This window comes from Daldinia loculata, assembly GCF_022478755.1.
Source record: "Daldinia loculata strain CBS 113971 unplaced genomic scaffold F4817scaffold_47, whole genome shotgun sequence".
Lineage (NCBI taxonomy): Eukaryota > Fungi > Ascomycota > Sordariomycetes > Xylariales > Hypoxylaceae > Daldinia > Daldinia loculata.
Genome location: NW_026054901.1, coordinates 260,398 through 283,857, shown reverse-complemented (window position 1 = coordinate 283,857; position 23,460 = coordinate 260,398). Strand labels below are relative to the sequence as shown.

Here is a 23,460-nt window from a genome sequence, read left to right as displayed (position 1 = left end):
TTAATTATTAAAGTGGTTAACTTTAATGTAAGCTTTTTTGCTTTATTTAAAAAGCCATATATATATATGGTAAATAATTGTTTTTTTAAATTAATTTAAGTTTTTATTTTATTTAATTGTTTAAATTAATATTTATTTAATAATTATAAGTTTTGGTTTATATTTAAAGTAATTATTATATAATTATAAATTATTATATTAAAATTAATTTTTATTTCTATTTTAAAACGTTTAATATATTGTTTTTAATAGTTTTTAATATAGTTATTTTAATTATTATTAAATTTAATAATTAATAAGATTTTATTAATTAATATATATAAAATTATATATATATTAAATAACATAAAATGTGGTTATATATTAATTTTAATGTATAAAATATACTTTATATTATAATTTATTTATTAATTAAATTAACAATAATTATAATAGAAAAAAAAGTTAAAATAATAGTTATAAGTTATAAATAAAATCTTTTTATAAGCAATAAAATTAATAGTTTATATAATAAAAAAAAAAGATTTTTTAATAAAATATTTATTTTAAATAATTAAGTTTATATATTAAATTTAAACTTAAATTTAAATTAATTATACGGTTAATTTTAAAATTTCATAATTTATTATAATACAATTTAAAATAAATTAATTAAATAAGTTATTATTAATTTAAAAAGTTATTTATTTATTTTATAAAAAATTACCGTTATTTAAAAAAAGCGTTATTATTAATATATGTTAAAAATATAAAATAATTATATTAACGGTTTAATTTAATTAAAAATTTAAAATATGGTATAAATAATAAAAATGTATATATATTAAAATTAAAATTTATAATTTAATTAAAATTAAAAAATAATTATTTATATAATAGCTTTTTAAAGTTATAATTATTAAAATAGTTTTAAAATAAATTTAAGTATAATTTAATTAAATGGTTAAAAATAAAATATTAAATTATGTATAATTTATGTTAAAAAATTACGGGAAATAATTAATAATTTTATTATATTAAAAAATATTACCGTTAATTGTTAAAAAAACAAGCTTTACATGTAAAAAGTGGTATTTAAAAGTGAAGGTATTTTTAAAAAGCAATATATTGTTTATTGTGTTGTTTTAATAAAAGTTAAGCTTACGTGGCCGATTACTTTGTAAAAGTGTAAGTGGTTAACCAAAGTTAATAAACTTTGTAATTTTATTTATAAATTAATAAATCGTTATAAAGTAACCTCGCGGTTAAATAACCAATGAAATATTACTTATTAATCATATTTTAATATTAATAAATTTTAATTATTTAAATAAAAAATATATTAAAATATATTTATTTATATTTTAAAAAAATAAAAAATAAATATAATTAATTAATAAAATATTATAAAAAGTTTAAATATATCGTTTATAATATAAAAAATTTGTAATTTTAATATATATTTAATTAAAAAAAATGTAAGTTTATTAAATATATTTTAAATTTATAAAATGGTATAAGTTATATTAATAATTAAATAAAAAAATAGTTATTATTTTAATTTAATAATAATATAATTTTAAAAATATTAAAAGTAAAAGTATAAAATAAAATTATTTTTAATTTTATAAAAAAAGTAAATTAATAACGGTTAATTTATTTTTTATAAATATATTAACTGTATATAAAAAAGTAAATTAATAATAATTAATTTATTGTTAAAAAGTATATATTTTATTTTATAAAAAAAGTAAATTAATAATGGTTAATTTATTAAAAAAAAGTTTAATAATAATTAATTTATAATTTATAAACGTATAAATTAAATTAAATTAATTATATAAATTTTAAGTTATAATATTTATAAAAAATATTAATAAAAAAATAAAAATATTTATTTAAATATAATTTCTTTATAACGGTTATTTTAATTAAAAAGTCATATATATTTCTTTTATAAATATATAAAATTATAAATAACCATTATTTAACTTAAAAAATGTTAATAAAAAAATAGTTTTATTAATTATATAAAAGTTTTTAAAATAAAACTTTTAAAAAGTTCGGGGGTATGTTATATTAACAAGGTTTTTAGCTAATATTATAAATAATTTTTAATTAATTATTAAAGTAATTAATTTTAATGTAAGCCTTTTTGTTTTATATAAAAAGTTATATATATATACGGTAAATAATTATTTTTTTAAATTAATTTAAGCTTTTATTTTATCCGATCGTTCCAGTTAATATTTGTTAATATTTTGCAAATTTCTTTTTTACAATTAAAAAATATATTATATTTTAAAAATTAATTAAAATTTTATATTTTTTTAAATTTTAAAACTTTATTAAAAGTATTGTAAAAAACTATATTAATAAATAAAAACTTATTTTAAAAAAGATGTTAAAAAATAATAAAATTTTTAAACAATTAATACATTTAATAAAAGAATAATAAAAAACGTACATACAAATAAATAAATTTATTATATAATTTAAACCGTATATTAAAAAAATAAAAAATAAAAACTTAAAAATAAAAATAAAATTATAAAATAAATTATTTTAAAAATAATAATAATAAAAGGCTTAATAAAAATATTACTTTTATAAAATATTAAATAAAAATATTATTAATATATAAAGTATAAAAAATATATAATTTAAATAAAATAATTTAATATTTAATATATATTAAATTTACTTAATAATTATTTAAAATAAAATTATATTTTAATATTAAAACTATTTTACAAGTCATAAAAATTAACTGTAAATTAAATAATTATAAATTTAATAAAATGTTAAATTTTTAAATTTTAAAAGAAAAAGTTATTAAAACGTTTTATATATATAAAAACAGTAAAAAATGGGGTTTTAACATATTATTTATATAAATTAAATTCTTTTTTAAAAGAAATAAACTTATTTAATTTAAATTAACTGATTTACGTAATATACCGGAATTTTGGTTAAATTAATATTAAACATTAATAAAAGTATAAAATATAATTAAAAAAATAAAATAATTAAATGTTAAAAAACTTTAAAAAGTAAAGGTTTTTTAAAAAATAAATAAAAGTTATTTTAAATGTTATATATATCGAAGTAGTTTTTAATTTAAATAATAATATTTAATAAATAACCGTTTTAATAAAAGTAATAATATTTATATATATATTTATAATTACATTTATATTTACATATGTTTAATATATTACATTTAATTATTTAAAAAGTATTTTTAATTTAATAACATAAAATAATTTTAACCAAATAACATTTAACCATATATTTTTATAAATTAAAAATAGCTTTTTTAATTAAAAATATATACGGATAAATTAATTTAATTATATATTTTCATATTTCAAAAATAACCTTTTTAACCATATAAACGTTTTTTGTTTTAAACAAAATATGTTAATAATTATAAATATTAACCTTTTTATTAAAAAAAAGTTTAAAAGTAAAAATGTTAACTTTTAAAAAATAAATTAAACATTTAAAAAAAGAATATTATTTAATAAAACATATGTGATTTAATTAATGTTTTTATAAAATTTATTAAAAATTTAAAAAATTTATGTTAAACTTAAAAATTATAAATAAAAAAATTCGGAAAAACTTTTATTTATTTATAATTATAATTATATTTGCGATTAAATAACCTTTATTTATAATGAAATAATAATCGTTTATTAAAATATTTTTTATTTATAATTAAATAAATATTAATAGTATTTTCCGGAAATATAATAAAAAAGTTAATAAAAAAAAACTTATATTAAATAATAACGAAAATGTAAATAAATTATTTAAATATAAACGTTTTTGTTAAAAAAAACGAAAACGTTTTTAACTTTTTTTTAAAAAAAAAGTAATTATAAAAATAATAACGTATATATTAATTATATTAAATTATATTAAAATTAATTTAATCATTAATTTAATTTAAATATAAAAATCTTTTAACAAATATTAATTTGTTAAAAGATTTTTTATTAATTAATTTTGTTTTTTATTTTATTTAAAACTTATTAATATTTTAAGTAAAAATAAGTTTTTTATATTATAAAAAAAGATTTTATTTATATATTTTAAATAATATATAATAATATAAATCATAAATTAACAATTTATATAAATAAAAAATTTACGTTTTAAAAATTATTAAATTAAATGACTTATTTTTTAATTATAACATATTTAAATTAATTAAAATTAATTTAAAATAAAGTTTGCCTTTTTTATTTTTTTTATTTTTTTTATATCGAAATTACCTTAATATAAAATAATAAAACCAAAACAAAGTTTATTAATTTATATATTTTAATATTAAATAATTAATACGTATAATTAAATAATAAATTAAAGTAAAATAAATATAATTTTTAATAATTTTATTATATATATTATAACTGTAAATGTTTAAAATTATAAAATTACATAAAATTAACTTTATATTTTAAATTATTAACGATTTAATTTTTACTTATTTAACATTTTTAATAACCATTAATGCGCATTTTTTATTTTAAACTTATTTTTTTATTTAACTTTTATAATATTTATATTTATAATCGTTTTATAAAATTTGTTAATTTTAATGTTTATTATTAATTAAGTTTTTAAATTAATTAAAATCTCGAGTTAATTATATAATAATTATAACTTTTTACCGTTTATATAAACGTTAATATTTAACTTTTATTATAAATATAATATATAATTTTTTTTAATTTTCTATAAGTTTTTTAATAATTTTAATACATATATTTAAAAAGTTTTTAATCGTTAATATTGTTAATAATTAACTTAAATAAAAACAAGTTTAAATAAAGTTTTAATAATTTTAAATAAAATTTTTCGTTAAATTTTTAAATAAAATTTTTCATTAAAGTTTTAAATAAAATTTATTTATAATTGTTTATTAATTTTTTATTAATTTTTTATCAATTATTTATTAATTTTTTATTAATTATTTTATTAGTTTTTTATAATAAATTTTTAATTAATGTAATATAAAAAACGAACTTTATTTTAAATAATTATATTAATTTTTATTATATAAAACTTTTCATTTAATTTAATAAATTTACGCGTTATATTTTATATTACCGTAAATTTTAAAACATTATTAATTTTAATATTATTTTATTAAAAGATTTTTTTAAAAATTATAACATTATTTTTAACGTTATTACCTTTTTAAAAACAATTGTAAAACTTTTGTTTTTATTAAATATAAAGTTTTTTTTTATAATTATTTATTTTTTAAAAATTTAAGGTTTTTCTTTAATAAAATAATTTTATATAATACTTAATACATAATTTTATTTAATTTATTAATAATTATTAAAATTTTAATTACAAAAATTAATTTAATAAATAAGATTTTTATTATTTATTAAATAAAATTATAAAATAACTTAATTAATATTTTATAATATTTAAAATATTTAAAATATTTAAAATATTTAAAATAAAATAAATAAATTTAAATTTAAAAATAAAAAACAAAATATTTTAATAATATTAAAATTTAAAATGATTTTAATAACGTTTAATAAAATTAACTTAATAACTTTAAAATTAACGGGTATATTTTTTTTAAAAAAATATTTTTAACCGTTTATTAAAATGTTAAAAAACTTTTTTTTTAATAATATAAATAAAATCATAACTTATTAAACCTTTAATAACGAATTTATATACGCGTTTTAAATTAAAAAATCGTTTATATTTAAACGTTAAAACTTATATAATAAATAAATAAATATATAAAAATATATAATATTATTATTGTAATAATATTTATAAAATTTTATTAAAATATAACTTTTATAACCGTTTAATATTAAAAAACGTTTAATATTTTTTATATATTTTTTTATATAATAATTAAAATATATTAATTTTTTTAAAATAATTTTATTTATAAATTAACCGTTTTTTAATAATTTAACAATTTAAATAAATAAAAATTTATTATTATAATATTATAAAATAAAATTTATTTTATTTATAATAATAATAAAAAATAATATTATTTAATTTTTATTATTAATTAATTAAATTATTATAAACCATTTTTTATTATTAAATATTATTTAATAAAATTTATAAAACTTTTAAAAATTAATTATAATTATTTCCGTAATAATTATTTTTATTACTTTTTCGAAAGAATTATACGTTTAAACTTTTCGGAAATTAATAAAGTAATTGATAAAGAAATACATTGCAAAATACTTTAATAATTACGTAAGTAATTAATAAAATGATAAAGTCGCGCGCGCGCGCTTTCGGAAAAATATCACGTGCGCGTTTACGCGCACATGAAAACGGCTTACGAGCTTGCGAGCGGCCGTTTTAATAAAAATTTAAATTTAAATTTATTAAAATTATATATATTTTTAAATATAATACCGTTTTTTTTGATTTATATCGTTAATAAATTTAAACCATATATAATATATATTAAAATTTTTGTAAAAAACTTTTTAATAATTAATATAATAATTTAAATACGTTTTAAATTTAAAATTTAATTTTTTTTTAATATAATTTTATTACGTTTTTATAATAATAAATTAATCATTTTTTAACGTAAAAATTTTTTAAAAAAAACGTTTAAAAATTTAATTTAATTAATTTTTATTATAATTTTATTATATTAACGCGTTAATTTTAACTATTACATTTACCGTATAATATTTTAAATAAAACATTATAAAAATATGTAAAATTAAAAAAATTATAATATTAATTATATTATTTTAAATGATTTATTAAATTTATAAAAAGTAATAAAATATGTAAAATATTATAAAACTTTAACCGTGTTATTATATATTAATAATTAAAAAATATTTATTTACATATATAAATTCGAATTAAATGGTTATTATAATGTAACCGGTATTATTTTGTTTTTTTTTTACAAGTTATTTAATGATATATTTTTTTTAAAAAAAAACGAGTATATTAAAAAAGTTATTTAAATTAAAAAATAAATATGTTAACATTAATGTATGTATTAATGTATATAAAAGTACGTATTAAAATACGTATTTATTTAAATTGTTTTTTAAAGTTTAATTAATTAATAAATTATAAAAAAATATTACGTGATTAAAAAAAATACGTATTATAACTTAAATATTAATTAAAACATAATTTAAATAATAATGTTTTTTTATAATTATAAATTTTTAATTTATATAAATTATTAATTTATGATTTATATTATTAAATATTATTTTAAATTTAAATAATTTTAATATATTATTTTAAATATTAAATTATATAAATAAACCGGTAAAATTTTTTTAAAAACTTTAACTTTATAAATAAATTTAATAATAAATTTATTAAATATATATATATATATATATATATATATAATATAATATTAATAATAATATATAAATTTAATAAAAAAATATTTATTATTTTTAAATTATGTAAATTATATAATTATATAATAAGTAAAAATATTATATATATTTTAAAAAAATAATGTTTAATTATAAAAGTTATATTAATTAAATAAAACTTTTATTAAAATAATAAATTAATAAAATAAACGGAAAATATATTTTAAAACTTTTTATTAAATGGAAATATTATGGTTATAAAAAAAAATTAATATAAAATAATATAAAATTAATAAAAGTTTATAATAAAAAATATTTATAAATAAACTTATAAATAAATATAAAAATGTAAAAAAGTTTAAAAATATTTAATATTAAAAAGTAAATTAAAAGTTAATATGTATAATATTTAATATAAAATTAAAAATATATTTATTTATATAAAAATACATTTTATAAATAATATTTAATAAAATATATTTTAATATATATTTTAATAATTTAATTAATTATATATTTTATAAATAAATATATTTATTTTTACAATTTTTTTTATAATTTAATAACGTATTTTATAAGTTTTTTTTTCGTAATTTAATATTATACCGCATTTTTAAAATTAAATATTATTTTATATTTTTTAAATTTTTAAACTTTATTTAAATTATTATAAAAATTTATAAAAAAATATTACGTTTAATAAAAAAATAATGACAAATAATTAAAAACGTATATAAATAAATAAATTTATTATATACTTTAAATTATTTATTAAAAAAATAAAAAGTAAAAACTTAAAAATTAAAACAATTTTAAATTTTATCGTTTTAAAATTAATAATAATAAAATAATTAATAAAAATATATAATTTAAATAAAATAATGTAATATTAAAATTATTTTATAAATAATAAAAATTTACCGTAAATAAAATAATTATAAATTTAATAAAATTTTAAACTTTTAAATTTTTTTTAAAAAACCATTAAAACGTTATATATATATAAAAACCGTAAAAAATAAAGTTTTAACATATTATTAATATAAATTAAAATTTTTAAAAACAAATACATTTATTTAATTTAAAAAAATTAATTAATGTAATATATTAAAGTTTTAATTAAATTATTATTAAATATTTATAAAAGTATAAAATATAATAATAAAAAATTAAATAATTAAATGTAAAAAAAGTTTAAAAAAAAAAAAAATTTTAAAAAAAGTTATTTTAATAAAAGTAATTATATTTATATATGTTTAATATATATTTCATTTAATTATTTTAAAAATATTTTCGGTTTTATAATTTAAAATGATTTTAATTAAAATATATTTATATTTATAAATATTAACTTTTTTATAAAAAAATTTAAAAATAAAAATGTTTATTTTTAAAAAATAAATTAAAGTTTTTTTTAAAAAAAACACCGTGTAATAAAATATATTTAATTTAAATTTTATTTATAATTAAATAATTATTGTTTATTTTTTAAAAAAATTCGTTTATAATTAAATAAATATTATTAATAATTTTAAAAATAAAATAAAATAATTAATAAACTTTTTTTAATTAATTAAATATAAACGTTTTTATTAAAATAATAATAATAAAAATAATATATATATATTAATTATATTAATAATAATTTAATTTTAATTTTAATATAAAACTTTTTTTTTAAAAAAAAAACTTATTATTAATAAATAATAAATAAATATATTTAATTAAAAGTTTTTTATTTTTATTAAATAAAAACATAATTAATATATTTAAATTAAATTAATTAAATAATTTAATATTATTTTTAATATTTAATATTTTTATATATTATTATAAATAATATGAAATTTATTTAATTTAAATTATAACATTTATCATTATTATTAATATATTAAAGTTTACGCATGCGTGTTTTTTAAACCTCGATCGACCTTTTAATCTTAATACGGTAATAAGCTGGCGCCTTTTGTAACGCGCGGGTACCAGATATCAAATGTGATCAAGTTGTGCAAAATGCAGAACCAACAAGTTCCAACAAACCAACACCTAACCCAATTCAGTGGCCCCGTGGTACTGTGACACTGTGTTTCACAACAAGATGAATAACAAAGGCTTATTTCTATATTTAAGTTTTGATGTCAGCTGTGCCACACCTGTAGGTGATTTGTAGTTGGTGCACTAAGGTTCCGGGGATGTTTGGCTCTTGTCTTCCGTATTTTTACTTCTTCTTATTCCGACTAGTCATTCCGACAAGAACACTCGGTGTTCCGCATTAAGCAATGTCTCGAAAATATTTCATAATCATTGGTGCAGCTATTGTCTCATGCCTTCTTTTAGCTTTCGGTTCTTCGTATAGTTCTATCGGTTCCAGTCCACTGAACTGTCAGTTTATCTTATTCTCACTAGGCTTCCTGTTAGCTGCCAACTAACTCATTTATAGTGAAATCGCCAGACAACATAAAGCCGCCAGCCGAGTCTCAATCTTCACTTCCCCCGGGTTTCCCCAAGAAGATTTGGCAGAGCTGGAAAGATGATTCCGACGACCCAACTGACCGAACTGTTGGCTTCCCGCACCAATGGCGTGTCGTAAACCCTCAGCACCGATATGAACGTATCACCGACGCCAACGGCGAAACCTTCGTTGCAGACCGGCTCCCTTTGGCTATTGCGGATCTGTTTGCTAATTTCACTGATCCTATCCTAAGGGCCGACTTCTTGCGGTATTGTGTGATGCTTGTCGAGGGCGGCGTATGGGCTGATATTGATGTCTTGCCTCACCGTCCTATCTCTGAATGGGTTCCTCGGCAATACCTGGATAAGGCGAATCTCGTCGTAGGGATTGAAAACGATCACCACAAAAGGCCCATCTGGCGAGGTTCTCCGTATTCTGTTCAACTTGCTCAGTATACGATCTTGGCGAAGCCCCACCACCCGGCTATAGCTAAACTAGTGGACCGAGTCAAAGAGAATCTCGAGAAGCTGTTTCAATCGAAGAAGCCCGGAGGAACCGTCACCTTCGAGGATGTTATGGCGACAACGGGTCCGTTCGCATTCACCGAGGTTCTAATGGACTATTTCACGAATGCTACAGGTATCAAGCACACTGGAGACGAACTCGACAGTCTCAGAGAGCCAAAGCTCATTGGAGATGTATTGGTACTGCCTAAGGATTCTTTCGGCTGGCTACCGCAAGAGCATTATCTCGAAGAGGGGGATCCCGGCATTCTAGTTGAGCATCTGTTTATAGCATCCTGGCGTGGAAGCCATCCAGGTTAACGACGTACGAATCTAGGATGACTCTATATGTTCCCATGGTGCACAAGTCACTTTGGCTTGCATGATTATGTGTATATACTCCAGGCAAGTTTCACCGCGGGTTCACACACCGCTTGGCTATATAGGGATTATGCGACGATGTTTCGTACACAACAGGATTTGTACTATAGTGCGAAACTGGGTGGAATCTAGGCTGCTATGGACAGCTATTTTCCAGGTGGCTCACGATTGCGTAACGTTTGTGAAATTAGAGGGGCTCGGCAAGATATGTCGAGGAGCACATCATATCAATAAATACAAATATTTCTCGAAAACTTCACCAGTTGCACCGATTACTTAACTTGCGGCCAGACATAGTTTATTCTTTTTTTCCCCTTGAAGCTTATTCTCCTCTGTAACGCTACAGTACGAATGAAATCTGGGATGGTTAGGTCTCGGGCTTTGCGGGGATTGAGAAGGAATAATGGCGTTTTATCCCTTGATCCATAGTAGGCTATCATTGGAAGATTGTTATGTCCAATGGGAAATCCCGGCCGTCTATTGGTTGTTGGTTGTAGTTGTTGGTTGCTTGTCATGAGTTGTTAGTTGCAGTTAATTCTTGAAGACATGGATAGGGACCCACAAATAACCCCTGACTTTCAATAATATACTCTCTTCCTTGCTTTGCACGAGCCTTCTAGTCACCGAAGAGGTAGTTCAGATCTGTGATACATTGGGCATGGTGACAAAACCTAATGGGTTACTAGTTGAGCTGACATATTCGGATATATGTTCGGATATGGGTACATTGGCATCCTTCAGGCCATTTTTTGGCTCGTGGACAAGCAAGGGTTGAAAGCACCCGCCTACGTACAGCGCTGGCAGCATATTGCTTCTGTTCTGTAGAATTGGTACCTATTACCCCTATCGCTCGTTCTATTTCCCATTTGTTTGCTTTGTTTTGTCGTTCCCAGGTAGATTACGACGACTTGAAAGTTACAATGGCGAGGCCGTCATATTTCTGGTTACAGCTTATACTTTTTCAGTTCGCCTGTACTGCCTTTGCTGCCATTAACAATTGCTATTATCCGAATCAACAAGAGGCTGAAGATGATTCCCCTTGCAACCCCGATGCAGATTCCAGTGCCTGTTGCGGTGGTGGTATTGGTAACATTTGTCTTTCCAACGGTCTATGTCAAGGACCTAACGGAGCCGTGATCCGGGGCTCTTGCTCGGATAAGAACTGGGATTCGGAGAACTGTGCAAACTACTGCTTGGGTGAGTTAATCAAACTTCTGCTTAGATACCTTCTATCTAGCTTAGACATTATTGGCTTACATGATCTTTGAATACGAAGGTGCATCCCGAGGCGGTACTGACCTGATCTCTTGCGCAAACGTCACTCAGGATGACACGTCGTATTGTTGTAATGGCGCGGAAAATTGCTGTGATTCTGGAGACGGGCGGTTTTCTGTTGGACCGCATAATCCGACTACATCAGCAACCTGGAATGCGGCTTCAACCAAGTTCATAGTGGTGGGGACAACTTCAACAACTTCTTCGACAAGAACAACTCCTTCAACAAGCACTACGTCAACGAAAGACCCAACGACGTCGTCAGCATCTGATTTAGCCACGCCTAATGCTGCTAGCGGTGATTTCACAAGCGGTGCTCCTACTAACACAGATGTGGCTTCCCAACCAGATAACACCTCTTCTGTCGGCACGGAAGCCTCTTCTCCGTCTGATCTTAGCGATGGCGCGAAGGCCGGGATTGGTATCGGTGCCGTAATTGGGGTGATACTCATTGTGGGCTTGATATACGCCTTGTGGAGGCTACAGAAGATGAATAAGATGTTAGCCAAGGAACAAGCCGGAAATCAATACGACCAAACCCCCGTATATTATCCGACGTCCCAGATCGCAACAGCTCCGAATAGTGTCAACGTGGCGCCACCTGTACCTTCCAAAAGCGAAGGCCAGATATCGGAATTGTACGGACACTACAGCCCTCTTCATGAATTACCCGCCGAATCTACTTAACATATATTTCTTGGATAGTTCCTGTTGGGAAAAAGAGGGTGATGGGTAATCGATTGACGAGATAACAGAGTTGTATAGGTAATAAGCCGTCTCTTGTGCCCGACGGTATATTAACCCGGGAGTCCGGGACATAGGAAATGGTCGGATGTTGTTGAATAGTAATCTGCCTCTCTTTTACTGGGCCTTGCCATCATAATTGGGGCTGTCGATATTTTGCACCGTGGTGGCATCATCGGTGCCAAGCCGGAGTGGGTGGTGGGTTTTAGGAAGGCGACCACCGTTATTGCTAATGCTTGCGACTTTGCGTTGCATTGTTCGACCCCAAAGGCCTTCTAGAACAGTAAAATGTGCTCGTCATTAGAATAGTGTATTGTATATAATATATTTTCTTTGTCTTCTCTGGCCTAGTGAACTCCGGCTTGTACGCTTTAATTCATAGAAGACATGAAGCTCACTACTGCTATTTGGTTTACTGGGGCTTTTAAGGCTATTGTTCTGGCTAACCAGGACGGTAGTATCAGCTTCGAAGGCTTCAAGGTTTATAGGATCGATACGAGCGACGACATTGACGACCTAAAATCAACTTTCGACGATTTATCTATCATAGAGCTTAATCATAATCTTAATCACCTTCATGGCAACTCGGCAACTATTGATATTGCGGTTCCTCCAGAACACGTCGCGGTTTTCGATACGCTCGACTTCAATACTACTATCTTGAGCAGGAATTTAGGAGAAGACATCGCAACTGAAGGTTCCCTGGGCAGCTATCCGGGTTTGTGTTCAAAATCCGATTCTTTAATACGTTTCCACTAACCGTCGACGCAGAACGTGACGACGATGGTGTCCCAGGATTATCTTGGTTTGATTCATATCATGCTTACGAGGATCACGTTCGCTACTGGGCCGATCTCCAAGCCTCGTTTGTCAACAACTCAGAGCTTTTTCAAGTGGGATCCTCATTTGAGGGAAGGCCAATTCAGGGGATTCATCTCGTATGTAATATTAAGAGCCTCCCCCCTCCCTGTTTTATTTTATACTCCATCCAGCCCTTGATTAAAAGAAGCGCTGATTGACTTTTGATGCTATAGTGGGGCAGTAGCGGTAAGAATTCGAAGCCGGCAGTCTTCTTTAATGGGAATGTACATGCTCGTGAATGGATCACTTCAATTGTATGTCTTGGAATAAAATAATCCAGCAGGTATATTGAACCACTAACATAAATTTATTCCAGGTGGTCGAGTACCTCTTGTACCAAATAGTGACTGGATACAAAAACGACACAGCGATACAAGCTACGCTAGACAACTACGATTTTTACGTCCTACCAGTTGTAAACCCCGATGGTGAGTAACTGGTTTCAAAATAACCCCAGGAGAATATAATTCAGATCTCTAGTTAATCCCACTAAGGTTTCGTATATTCCCAGACAACCAACCGGCTCTGGAGGAAGAATCGGCAGACGAGAGACAACACAACCGCGGTCGGCACGGATATCAACCGAAACTGGTCTGTCGGGTTCGGAGGCGATGGGTCTTCTTCCAACCCGAGTTCCGAGACGTTCAGCGGTTACCAACCTGGCGACGCGCCTGAAACTGCCGCGCTGATGGAATTCGCTCAAACATTAGCTGCTGACAAAGGCATCAAGTTGTATATCGATTGGCACAGCTATGCCCAGGTAATCTTGCTCTCATACGGCTACACCTGTGATAGTTTTCCAAAAAATATCGACCGTCAGATAAGTCTAGCGGGCGAGACAGCCGCCAGGATCTCACAGCCATGTATGTTTATCCCTCCAACCCGCCCCCTCTCGACATTCATTTCATAGCCTCATATAACCCAAAGCCTTGGCGGAATCAACTCGGGAATTCCTCGTTAGCTCATTGTGTCCTAACAACTTCAATATAGACAATACAACATTCGACTATGGCCCTGGCTGTCTAGTACTGTACCAGTCGAGTGGAAATGGCAGGGACTACATGACCGACGCAGCCGGAGCAGAGTTCGGATGGGGAATTGAGCTTAGATCGACTTCTTACGGCTTCGTACTTCCTGCTGACCAGATTCTACCTAGCAGCGTGGAAATTTGGGAAGGTATGAAATATTTATGGGCAAATATGTAACAGTTTTATCCTATGGTAGCGACGCCGCTTCTGCTATCCACAGGATGTACGGAGATATTCCTTAGCCGCAGATAGTAGTAAATCTTTAATGACCCTCATTCGTCGACTCCGCGGCGAATTAAAGGGGCTTAATTGGGATCTGGACTTCGTATAGTATAAGGTAATAACTGTGATTTGGCCAGTAAAAAAACAGGTCTTTTACATAAATATGCTCCGTCGAATTAGCCTTCCCATATCGAGCTTGAATACTACGGTTCTTGAAAATGAGCGGGGGGTTTCGGATAGCTATAAGCCCGTATAGTAGTATTATAGGAGATGTTTAGTAGGTAAATTTGCTTGACGTTAGTTGCGATACAGTCGAGATATCATTGTCTTGGATTATAATACTGAATTTCCTCTATACTTACTGGTCGCCGTAATGATATAGCGTCCTACTAAATCTTAGCAGCAAAGCTATAGAGCTGGGCGATAATATTAGTTTTACTATTAAGTAGGTAGTTTTGCTAGCTAGACTGTATAACGGGCAAACCTAAAGAGAATATAGACTGCGAGCCTCCCCCTCCTTTAAAACACTTCCGGGTACGATACAATACGATTTCCCAACAGATCTCTCATTCCCCGACAATGACACCTTTAACTAGTATTTGTACTTACCGGGATTCACACGTAAAGCCTCGGTGTTTGCCATGGCTTTTGCACCCGTCGCGTGTTTCTTAGAACGCATGCGATATCTAGCATCATTCACTGCATTGACTAGTGGGTTGTTTTCATACCCCCTGAGCCCTTCCAAAGACCTGCCTTCCTTCCTAACTTCTTCCAGAGAGAAAGGCTGTGACCTATCATCACGCCCACCGTATCCGTTGGACGTGGTATTTGCCATTGCTCCGAGTGCGGTCCAGCTTAGACGTTCCCTTCGTGTCCTTAGTCGCTCGTTAGTAACGCTCTGTGCCAAGGCAGCCAGCTCTCGCATTTCACTCAGTTCGCGATCTATCTTGCATACTTGACTGAGAACACCGTGTCGAGGACTCCCATCAGGTAGAAGAGCGTTTAAGTAGTCATCGAAAGTGTAACGACGACTACGAGGTAATAGGCGAGACTTTGCTGAAACTAGCGTAGTGGTATGAATGGTGTATAGACTACCTACGAAGCGACCCTCTAGCCTCTGGCGGATCCCAAGGAGCACACCGATTTGCGCAAATGGGTCGTCTGTGAATGCAAAATGGGTGATTAAAGGGAAAAGGGAATCCGAGTCATCCTCGATTCGTTGATACGAGACATGGCCAAGAGGCAAGGTCATTTCTATGGATGCAGCGCCGAATGTGAACACCTGGAGCTTGCCTAGTCGATCTCCAGGAGGGAAATCGGCGCAAAGGCGGGAGAGTAGCCATGAGACATCCAGAGCCCCCGTGTTATGCGCAAGGATGCGAACACCTTTCGTTTCTGGCTTCAACAGGCTTGCTCGAACGGAGTTATAGAGGTTTACAGATCTTGTCGTAGGGATATGGAGGCTTCGTTGGAGGAATATAAGTATGATGTCGAATAAGAAGCCTAGCTTATAAGCTACGAAGATGTGCATATCGTGACCAAAGATTCTCGTTAGCTTTGGTGCGAGCTCCTGGCGCATGTGCTCATCGTGCATAAAACCACCAACAACAAACCAATCGAAGCGCTCCTCTTGGCTACTTGAGATGTCATCTTGAAACCTCTCCGTGACGAATTTTGAGGATCGCGGCCCACCGTTTATATAACGGATAAGAATCCATATGGAAGCGGTTTGCAAGGCCAACCAAGGTGAAAGGAGTAAGCCAGGAAATACCAGCCACAGTAGAGATATAGATAGCAATAATTGTAGCTCGAGAAGAGATAGCAGGGAATAAAACGCTATTCCCCTTAATTCAGCCCAGCTTGCTTCCTGTCGGCGATTTACGATTGACGCGCCGACGGCGCAGAGAATACGCGGAATAGCAGCAGCAACATAAGGAGCGTCTGCTTTGAGTAAAGACAAGAAAGTTTGCTGGTGGCTCAACGGAGTTGTTCCTAGCGCGCTGTCTTTCAGGGCTAAAGCGAGACTCAACGACATGTTTCCCGTGTGAGTACGCCGCGGCAGTTCCTGCTTTGGGACATGATATGAGGCGATACGAGAGGTAGCCATTGGTTCATGTCGCATAATTCGGCGGAGAGTTTTCAACCCCTTGAAGCTCAGCACAGCTAGGATCGGATGCGTAAAGAAATGGACACCGTGTTTGGTGTTATTCCTCGATGGAATTTGTCGACAATCCAGACTAGGTCCAACGTACATTCCAGAGGCACACGCGTTCACATTGATGTCTTTGTTCCTCCAACAAAACAAACAAATTACTATCCATAGCGATATGCATTAAGTTGTGCTCCTTTTGGGAGTTTCTGGCCTTGACTAATGCATCGTGCGCTAGGCGCTTGTAAGAAAAACTTTCTGGAGTAGACTTACCTGGTAAGATGATCTCCTGGCTGGCAGCACATGCACATCGTATCCGAAGCTATTAGGATCTATGAGATCATGTGAATAGATAGACGATAGCGCAACGTGGCTAAACGACTCAACGTAAAACCCGGGATTCTGGAGGTAGGCGAGTAAGGTAGAGAACGTATTGAGATTTCTGGTTCTGTTCTAGGCAGTCATGGATCAAATATCCTCCCTTGCTTTTGATTTATCCCCCGGGGGCGATGCAACCCCGGCGAGTTTAAAGACAGAAATAGAAAAGTGCAGGTTCTTCTTCAAAAGAGAGATATCTATTTTCTATGTCGGTCTACAAAACGTATAGACGGAGGTGTGTTCCGCTTCCGTCGAACGGGCCTTGTCTCAGTCAGCCATGTCTCCGAGCTGTAGGATACAGATATTCGTAGAAGAACGGATAACATCGGGGATTGTGGATATTTGGCCATTCTGGCAGCTTCTGGAACCGTGGCAGCGGAAGAAGAGAATGGGATAGAAGGGGTGTTATGGTGGACGGTTAGGACATTTGTGCCAAAATCGAAAAAGTCGGTGGCATTATGTTTAATACGGTAATAGTAACGCTAGGGGTATAGTATAAACTTGACTATTTGCCCTGTATACGCAATTAAGGTAATATATATCCCTTTTTAACCTTATATCACAGTAGCTTTACGAATATTTATCCAAATATTTTCGAAAAAGTGTTGTTATTTTAATTGGAAAATAACGAAATTTATAATTTAAGTTGCATGTAATTTGACCTAAGATTGGTAAAGATATTAAAAACGTTGTGTAATTATATAAGCATTATTATACTTCGTTATCCGGGCTATTTTCTTTATAAGCTTAAAAATTCAACCAATTAAGTTTAGCCTTTATCTTTGCCTTAAATATATACGAAATATACTTATACATAACATTTATATATATTTGAATAATTTTACGAATATACCATTTTAAATAATATAATTAGTATTAATCGATAGCCTTAATTAATGCGAAAATAAAAATCCAAATTGTATATATATATATATATATTTTTTAGCTGGCTTATTGTATTAGTATGCGGAAAGGCTAGCACGTAATACCCTTTAAAACGACCTATTTTGAAAACGCTACAGATATTTCAATAATAAATAGATTATTTAATATGTATCCTATAAATATGCAAGCTGGATGGTTATTTTCGCATCAATTAAGGCTATAAAACTATATTAATTACAATGTTTGAAACGCTATATTCGTAAAGTTATATGAGTATATAGGTATGTATTGTGTGTATATAAGGTAAAAAAAAAAACCCTTATATTTTACCTTGTATATACCCTGCATAGTGTACTATGCACCTAGCTATATTATCCTTTTTGGAAAGCCTTAACTTATTTTTTTGATTTTGGCACAAATGTCCTAACCGTCCACCATAGGTGTTATAAATTGAATTCTTCTTGGCGTGGGCGTTGATTTAGCCTCCGGTTGAAGTAATCCTAGGAACTTGTAGTTGTGGTCTACTATGGGGGATTTAGTGGTAGATCATCCTACTTTGCAGCGGGCTAAAGAGCCTATTGGGTCAATCCTAAGCTAAAATTAGTACTACCACACGTGAGATACCCGAGATCCAGAACGATAGGGGTACGTATAGTTACTTGTATGGGCTAGAATTCTTGGGTGTCATCAAACTTATATAAAATTTCTACATGTGGTGTGAGACGTGTCGTGATTCCCTTGATCTGATCGTGATACCATCATCGTACCTTCTTCTACTTCAGACCTCCTGCCTTGACGTTGACATACAGACGCGAAGAAGGACCACCTGTCATTGCACATGCCGTAAATCTTGGGACGTGATTGCCTGTTTACTAAAGTACGTAGATCGGCAGATAATCTAATTAACCTTTTTGTTTTTGCCTTAGTCCTCTCGTACTTTCCGTCATCATCCCATACCTTGGGTACCTTGGCGTGGAAAAAACATAAATTCACTAGTTTCCTCTCCTCGAATTCTAACATCGTTTTCTCATCATCACAACACATCCTAAGTCACAAGAAAGAACATAAAGTTCTACCTCTGCGCCACACAACCATTCTGACCCTATAATCCTCAATCTCTTCCTAATACTTCTCGATAATATCAACCTCATTCAACTAAAGTCACAATGAAGTGGCCCGTCAGCCTTCTCCCTCTTGGCCTTCTTGCCACTTTCGCCTCCGCTGCCCCGCTTGTGGAGCGACAACTCGACCTCTATGAGCTCCAGATCTCTTGGTAATTGCAAGCCATTCTTTATTACTATTGCTATCTTCCTTACCGTTGCTGACAATACCCGTAGCCCGGCTAACAAGAAAGTCGACGGCCGCTTCCTTTCGCTAAAGAACAACACATTGGGTGTTTTCGACGGAGAAGATGTCTCCCCCGTCAAGGTCTACACTGTAGACAGCGAAAAGCAGGGCTGCAATGAGCTACACACGTACCCAGTTGGCATCGTTGACCACTCTATTGGACTCATGGGTCCGCCTGATCTGTTGACCCTTGTCGACATGATGAACCCGCAAACCGTCAGGCCTGATGAAGGAGACATTGTCCAGTGGGACACTTTTAAGCTTGCGGACGGCAAGGTTACCAACAATGCCGAAGGACAATGGCTAGCATTTCCGAAGGGCCACGATACTTGGAAGGTCAAATGGACTGACGGTAAGTAGCAAAACGCATCCTAGGACTTAGATAGTTACTAACTGGTGTAGGTTCGGCTGTTATCACCACCGACTTCATGGTTGTTGACGTTCTACTTAAGAGTGCTGGCGAGGGTCGTTATAACGGGGACTAAATTAGTGGCCCATGTTGCTGGATGAGGACTACGGGAAAAGAAAAAGGATAAAAATTCCGTGATGCATGAATGAGACATAAAACATGTGGAGTACTGCTATTGGACTCGACTAATGCTGCATGGCCTAATTGTCAAATCCTAGGGGTAATAAAAGTTCAAGTTTGCCTTTAATTAATCTCTAGTTGAAAGACTAATGTGCTTATCATATTTGCTTTTTTGAATTACTGTAAGATAGTATTGTTAGGGTTTCTATCTTAAAGGTAGGTATTCCGTGCCGCTATTTGGTCAAAACAGTCTCGATATCAACTTCATCGTCAATAGCATATTAAGTACCGGGCTCCTGATAACGTTACTTGTTAATTGCTCCAACTCTAGGAGATAGTTTCATAAGACGGCATTGAAGAATACATACCTACCTATGTTACTGCGGTTTTACATATACTATTTTATAGCAATCATTAATTTGTTTTAGATAACTCTACCAATTTATTACACGGCCGTTTCTTATTCCTAGTTCAATATGTGGATACTATCGAATCATAAAACTGTTGACTAGTGTCTAAATAAACATACTGATGTGATATTTAAGCTTCCCATCTATTCCTTTATTCTTACTCCTTCGTCCTCTTATTTATAATCTAAAAAGGCCCTTTTAACACAAAGTAAGGTCGACTTTGTTTGAAAGGGGGCCTCGATTCTGCGTGATATATAGATCGTTTTCAATAACCTCAAACAGTTCTCACCCTGAAAATTACGCAATGTGGCTTATGCATATGTAGGCAGCAGAATAAACCGATTGGGTTCTTATAGAGCAGGTAACAATCGTAGTCTTATACGTAGGGCTGAACTATTCGCTCTTCTGATTTGCGGGCTCGGATTTGATCCCCACTCCTACAATCCTTGGACCTGCATTTCCAGCTGCGCCCCCCTGACCCCTGACCCCTTGAGCTTCGATTACCTAGGTAGGTTAAGAAATTCATAGATTTATCATTGCCAACATTGTTTAACGACGACATCAATCCAAACACCTCTCACGCCTCTTTATCTATCTAAGCGGGGCTTCACTTAGATTATCACAGGCTCGATCGGATCGAGCCCCGTTTACGCCTTTAGTTTCGACGTAGCTATTAACAACACTACTATGGCTCGTAAAGGCAGCACAAAGGTTAGGACGGGCTGCTTAACATGCAAGTACGTTGATCTCGAATATAACGATATTAAAATAATAATAATAATAATAACCGGGAAGCTAATAAGAAAAGAATCCGCAAAGTAAAATGCGACGAAGGCAAGCCGCACTGCCGGCGCTGTGTGTCTACTGGCCGGAAGTGTGACGGGTATGTGCAGGCTACAACCTCTTCGGATCTCACGTGGCACCGCCCGCGTCATTTATTCCCAGGAATCGACAATGTAGATGAGAGGAGAGCGCGTACGTAACATTGAAACGTCCCTTTACGCCCACTGACCTTTATTATCATGGGTCAGGACTCCCTAGTGGAATGTACTGGGGAATACTGGCCAAGACTGCTTAATTTTCATAAATGGTTTAGTTATAGAAGTAAATACTAACTCTTATGTCAAGTACAATTCTTCTGTCAGGCTGCCGGGCCCTCTCTATCGGGACCGATGGACCCTTACTTCTGGACCCATCTGGTAATGCAATTCAGCAATTTCGAGCCCGCTGTTAGACATTCCGTAGTAGCAATTAGTTCGCTTTACGAGCGTATGCAAACTCGGTCACAGTCTGCCCAACGGATGGTAGACAACAGATTTGCGCTTAGCCATTATAATTCGGCAATCCGAGAGTTGAAGTCTATGAACAACGAGCCCTTGGTGTTACTAGTGTGTATCTTGTTTGTATGCATCGAGTTTTTACAAGATAACCAAAGGGCAGCCATACAACATTGCAAACATGGAGTCTCTATCCTGAAGAATGCCGAGGCTACCTTTCCCTGGACTAAAGAGTATCTCTCTCCAATATTTCGGCGGCTAACCATCTTCCCCTTCTTCTTCGCGCTAGATGAAACAAGCTTTCCTAAACTTATCAATCTAGAAGACCAAGTTCCAGAATTGTTCGCTTCCTTTGAAGAGGCGCAATACTTCATCGATGGCATTTTACTTAGAACTATCCGCCTCGTTCGAAGCGGAGATTGTTACCGGCTTGGGGATATGCGCCACTGCCCTGTAAACCCAGATCTCCTAGCAGAGCAGGATAAGGCTCGGGTTTTACTCGATGACTGGAACGATCGCTTCTCGGATCTGCAAAAGCGTCCTTCGACACCTATAAGGCCGGAGGAGATGCTCTGTAGCATTTTTTTGCGGTATGAGGTTGCTCGAATATGGGTAGAAACAGCGTTCGAATACGACGAGACGACATACGACAAGTATATTGACAGATTTCGCTTGATGGTCGCTACAGCAGCCAAACTACATTCGTCGAAGGCTCTTGAGCCCGAAAATCTACGAAACACCCGGAAGTTCATCTTTGAAATGGGCTTTGTACCACTGCTTTACTATATCGTGATGAAATGCCGATGTCTAAAGACTAGGATCCAAGCGCTCTCTTTAATGAAAAGGCTGGGAGCCGCCAAGGAAAACCTCTGGGAAGTGTCTACAATGCATGCAGTTGGCCGTCGCATTGTTGAGATTGAACACGACGTTCTGCTAGATGAGAAAGATAACCCCTTTACAACGCCCGTTTGGCCTGATCTACCCCCTGATGAGATGAGAGTACGAGATTCTACCACGAGGCCTGCGCTTAGTGTACAGGTCGACGCACGGGACCAGGAGGTTAGAGGGAGGATGGCTGGGTTCTATAGGAGGACTGTCGAAGGTGATATATATCTTCAAACGGATTTCGTTGCTGAGATAATATGATGCTTGGGATGGTTTTTCTTGGAGACCAAGGCGAATCTAAGATTTAGATAAGATCGAAGATATAGTAATTACTTATAATAGAATTGCCTAGAACCAACTTGGTTAGGGAACAAACTGTTTATGATTAATTTAACCTCTAAGTCTAACATTTATTCATATGTATGATCAATTGCCAAGTTTCGAGCTAAAACTGATGGAGTTATGAGTATCTATCTGGTTGTGGCGGAGCTGTGTATTAATAGGACGCTTCCAAAACACTGATTGGCCAGCTCGGACTATGTAGCAGCCCTGGACTCAGCCATAGATCCTTGCCAGAGCCTTTAGCATTGTATGATAGATACGAAGCTACATTTGGTTTCATTGGCATATAGGAGTATATAAGAGTTAAGGGGAGGCCGTAGCCTACATCGTCTAAATAGAACCCAGACATCTTTCAACATTATAAAGCACTCTTAGAATCTAACTTCGTCACTATATTGTTGCTATTCGATACTATCTCCTTGCTAGCACAA

General features: G+C 30.1%; 6 protein-coding genes across 6 annotated transcripts; 5 read left to right on the top strand and 1 right to left on the bottom strand.

The window, feature by feature from the left end:
• Window positions 1–9,319: 9,319 nt before the first annotated feature.
• F4817DRAFT_346173 (glycosyltransferase family 32 protein) lies at window positions 9,320–10,968 on the top strand. The gene is made up of 2 exons (XM_049304359.1): window positions 9,320–9,743; window positions 9,802–10,968. Exons 1-2 carry the CDS (start codon window positions 9,641–9,643, stop codon window positions 10,635–10,637), a joined length of 939 nt encoding a protein of 312 aa, XP_049156483.1. The 5' UTR covers window positions 9,320–9,640; the 3' UTR covers window positions 10,638–10,968.
• A 43-nt stretch (window positions 10,969–11,011) lies between these two features.
• On the top strand, window positions 11,012–12,971 carry F4817DRAFT_346171 (uncharacterized protein). The gene is made up of 3 exons (XM_049304358.1): window positions 11,012–11,204; window positions 11,260–11,894; window positions 11,974–12,971. Exons 2-3 carry the CDS (start codon window positions 11,618–11,620, stop codon window positions 12,657–12,659), a joined length of 963 nt encoding a protein of 320 aa, XP_049156482.1. The 5' UTR covers window positions 11,012–11,204; window positions 11,260–11,617; the 3' UTR covers window positions 12,660–12,971.
• A 62-nt stretch (window positions 12,972–13,033) lies between these two features.
• Window positions 13,034–14,799, top strand: F4817DRAFT_205776 (zinc carboxypeptidase A). Its single transcript, XM_049298639.1, has 6 exons — window positions 13,034–13,434; window positions 13,488–13,654; window positions 13,751–13,831; window positions 13,894–14,005; window positions 14,072–14,440; window positions 14,568–14,799. Exons 1-6 carry the CDS (start codon window positions 13,104–13,106, stop codon window positions 14,780–14,782), a joined length of 1,275 nt encoding a protein of 424 aa, XP_049156481.1. The 5' UTR covers window positions 13,034–13,103; the 3' UTR covers window positions 14,783–14,799.
• Window positions 14,800–15,276: 477 nt separating this feature from the next.
• On the bottom strand, window positions 15,277–17,765 carry F4817DRAFT_346168 (uncharacterized protein). The gene has a single exon (XM_049304357.1). It carries the CDS (start codon window positions 17,079–17,081, stop codon window positions 15,420–15,422), a length of 1,662 nt encoding a protein of 553 aa, XP_049156480.1. The 5' UTR covers window positions 17,082–17,765; the 3' UTR covers window positions 15,277–15,419.
• Window positions 17,766–19,172: 1,407 nt separating this feature from the next.
• On the top strand, window positions 19,173–20,197 carry F4817DRAFT_346166 (uncharacterized protein). Its single transcript, XM_049304356.1, has 3 exons — window positions 19,173–19,512; window positions 19,577–19,938; window positions 19,989–20,197. Exons 1-3 carry the CDS (start codon window positions 19,406–19,408, stop codon window positions 20,069–20,071), a joined length of 552 nt encoding a protein of 183 aa, XP_049156479.1. The 5' UTR covers window positions 19,173–19,405; the 3' UTR covers window positions 20,072–20,197.
• An 845-nt stretch (window positions 20,198–21,042) lies between these two features.
• Window positions 21,043–23,056, top strand: F4817DRAFT_205757 (uncharacterized protein). Its single transcript, XM_049298638.1, has 3 exons — window positions 21,043–21,262; window positions 21,334–21,500; window positions 21,654–23,056. Exons 1-3 carry the CDS (start codon window positions 21,213–21,215, stop codon window positions 22,946–22,948), a joined length of 1,512 nt encoding a protein of 503 aa, XP_049156478.1. The 5' UTR covers window positions 21,043–21,212; the 3' UTR covers window positions 22,949–23,056.
• Window positions 23,057–23,460: the final 404 nt, after the last annotated feature.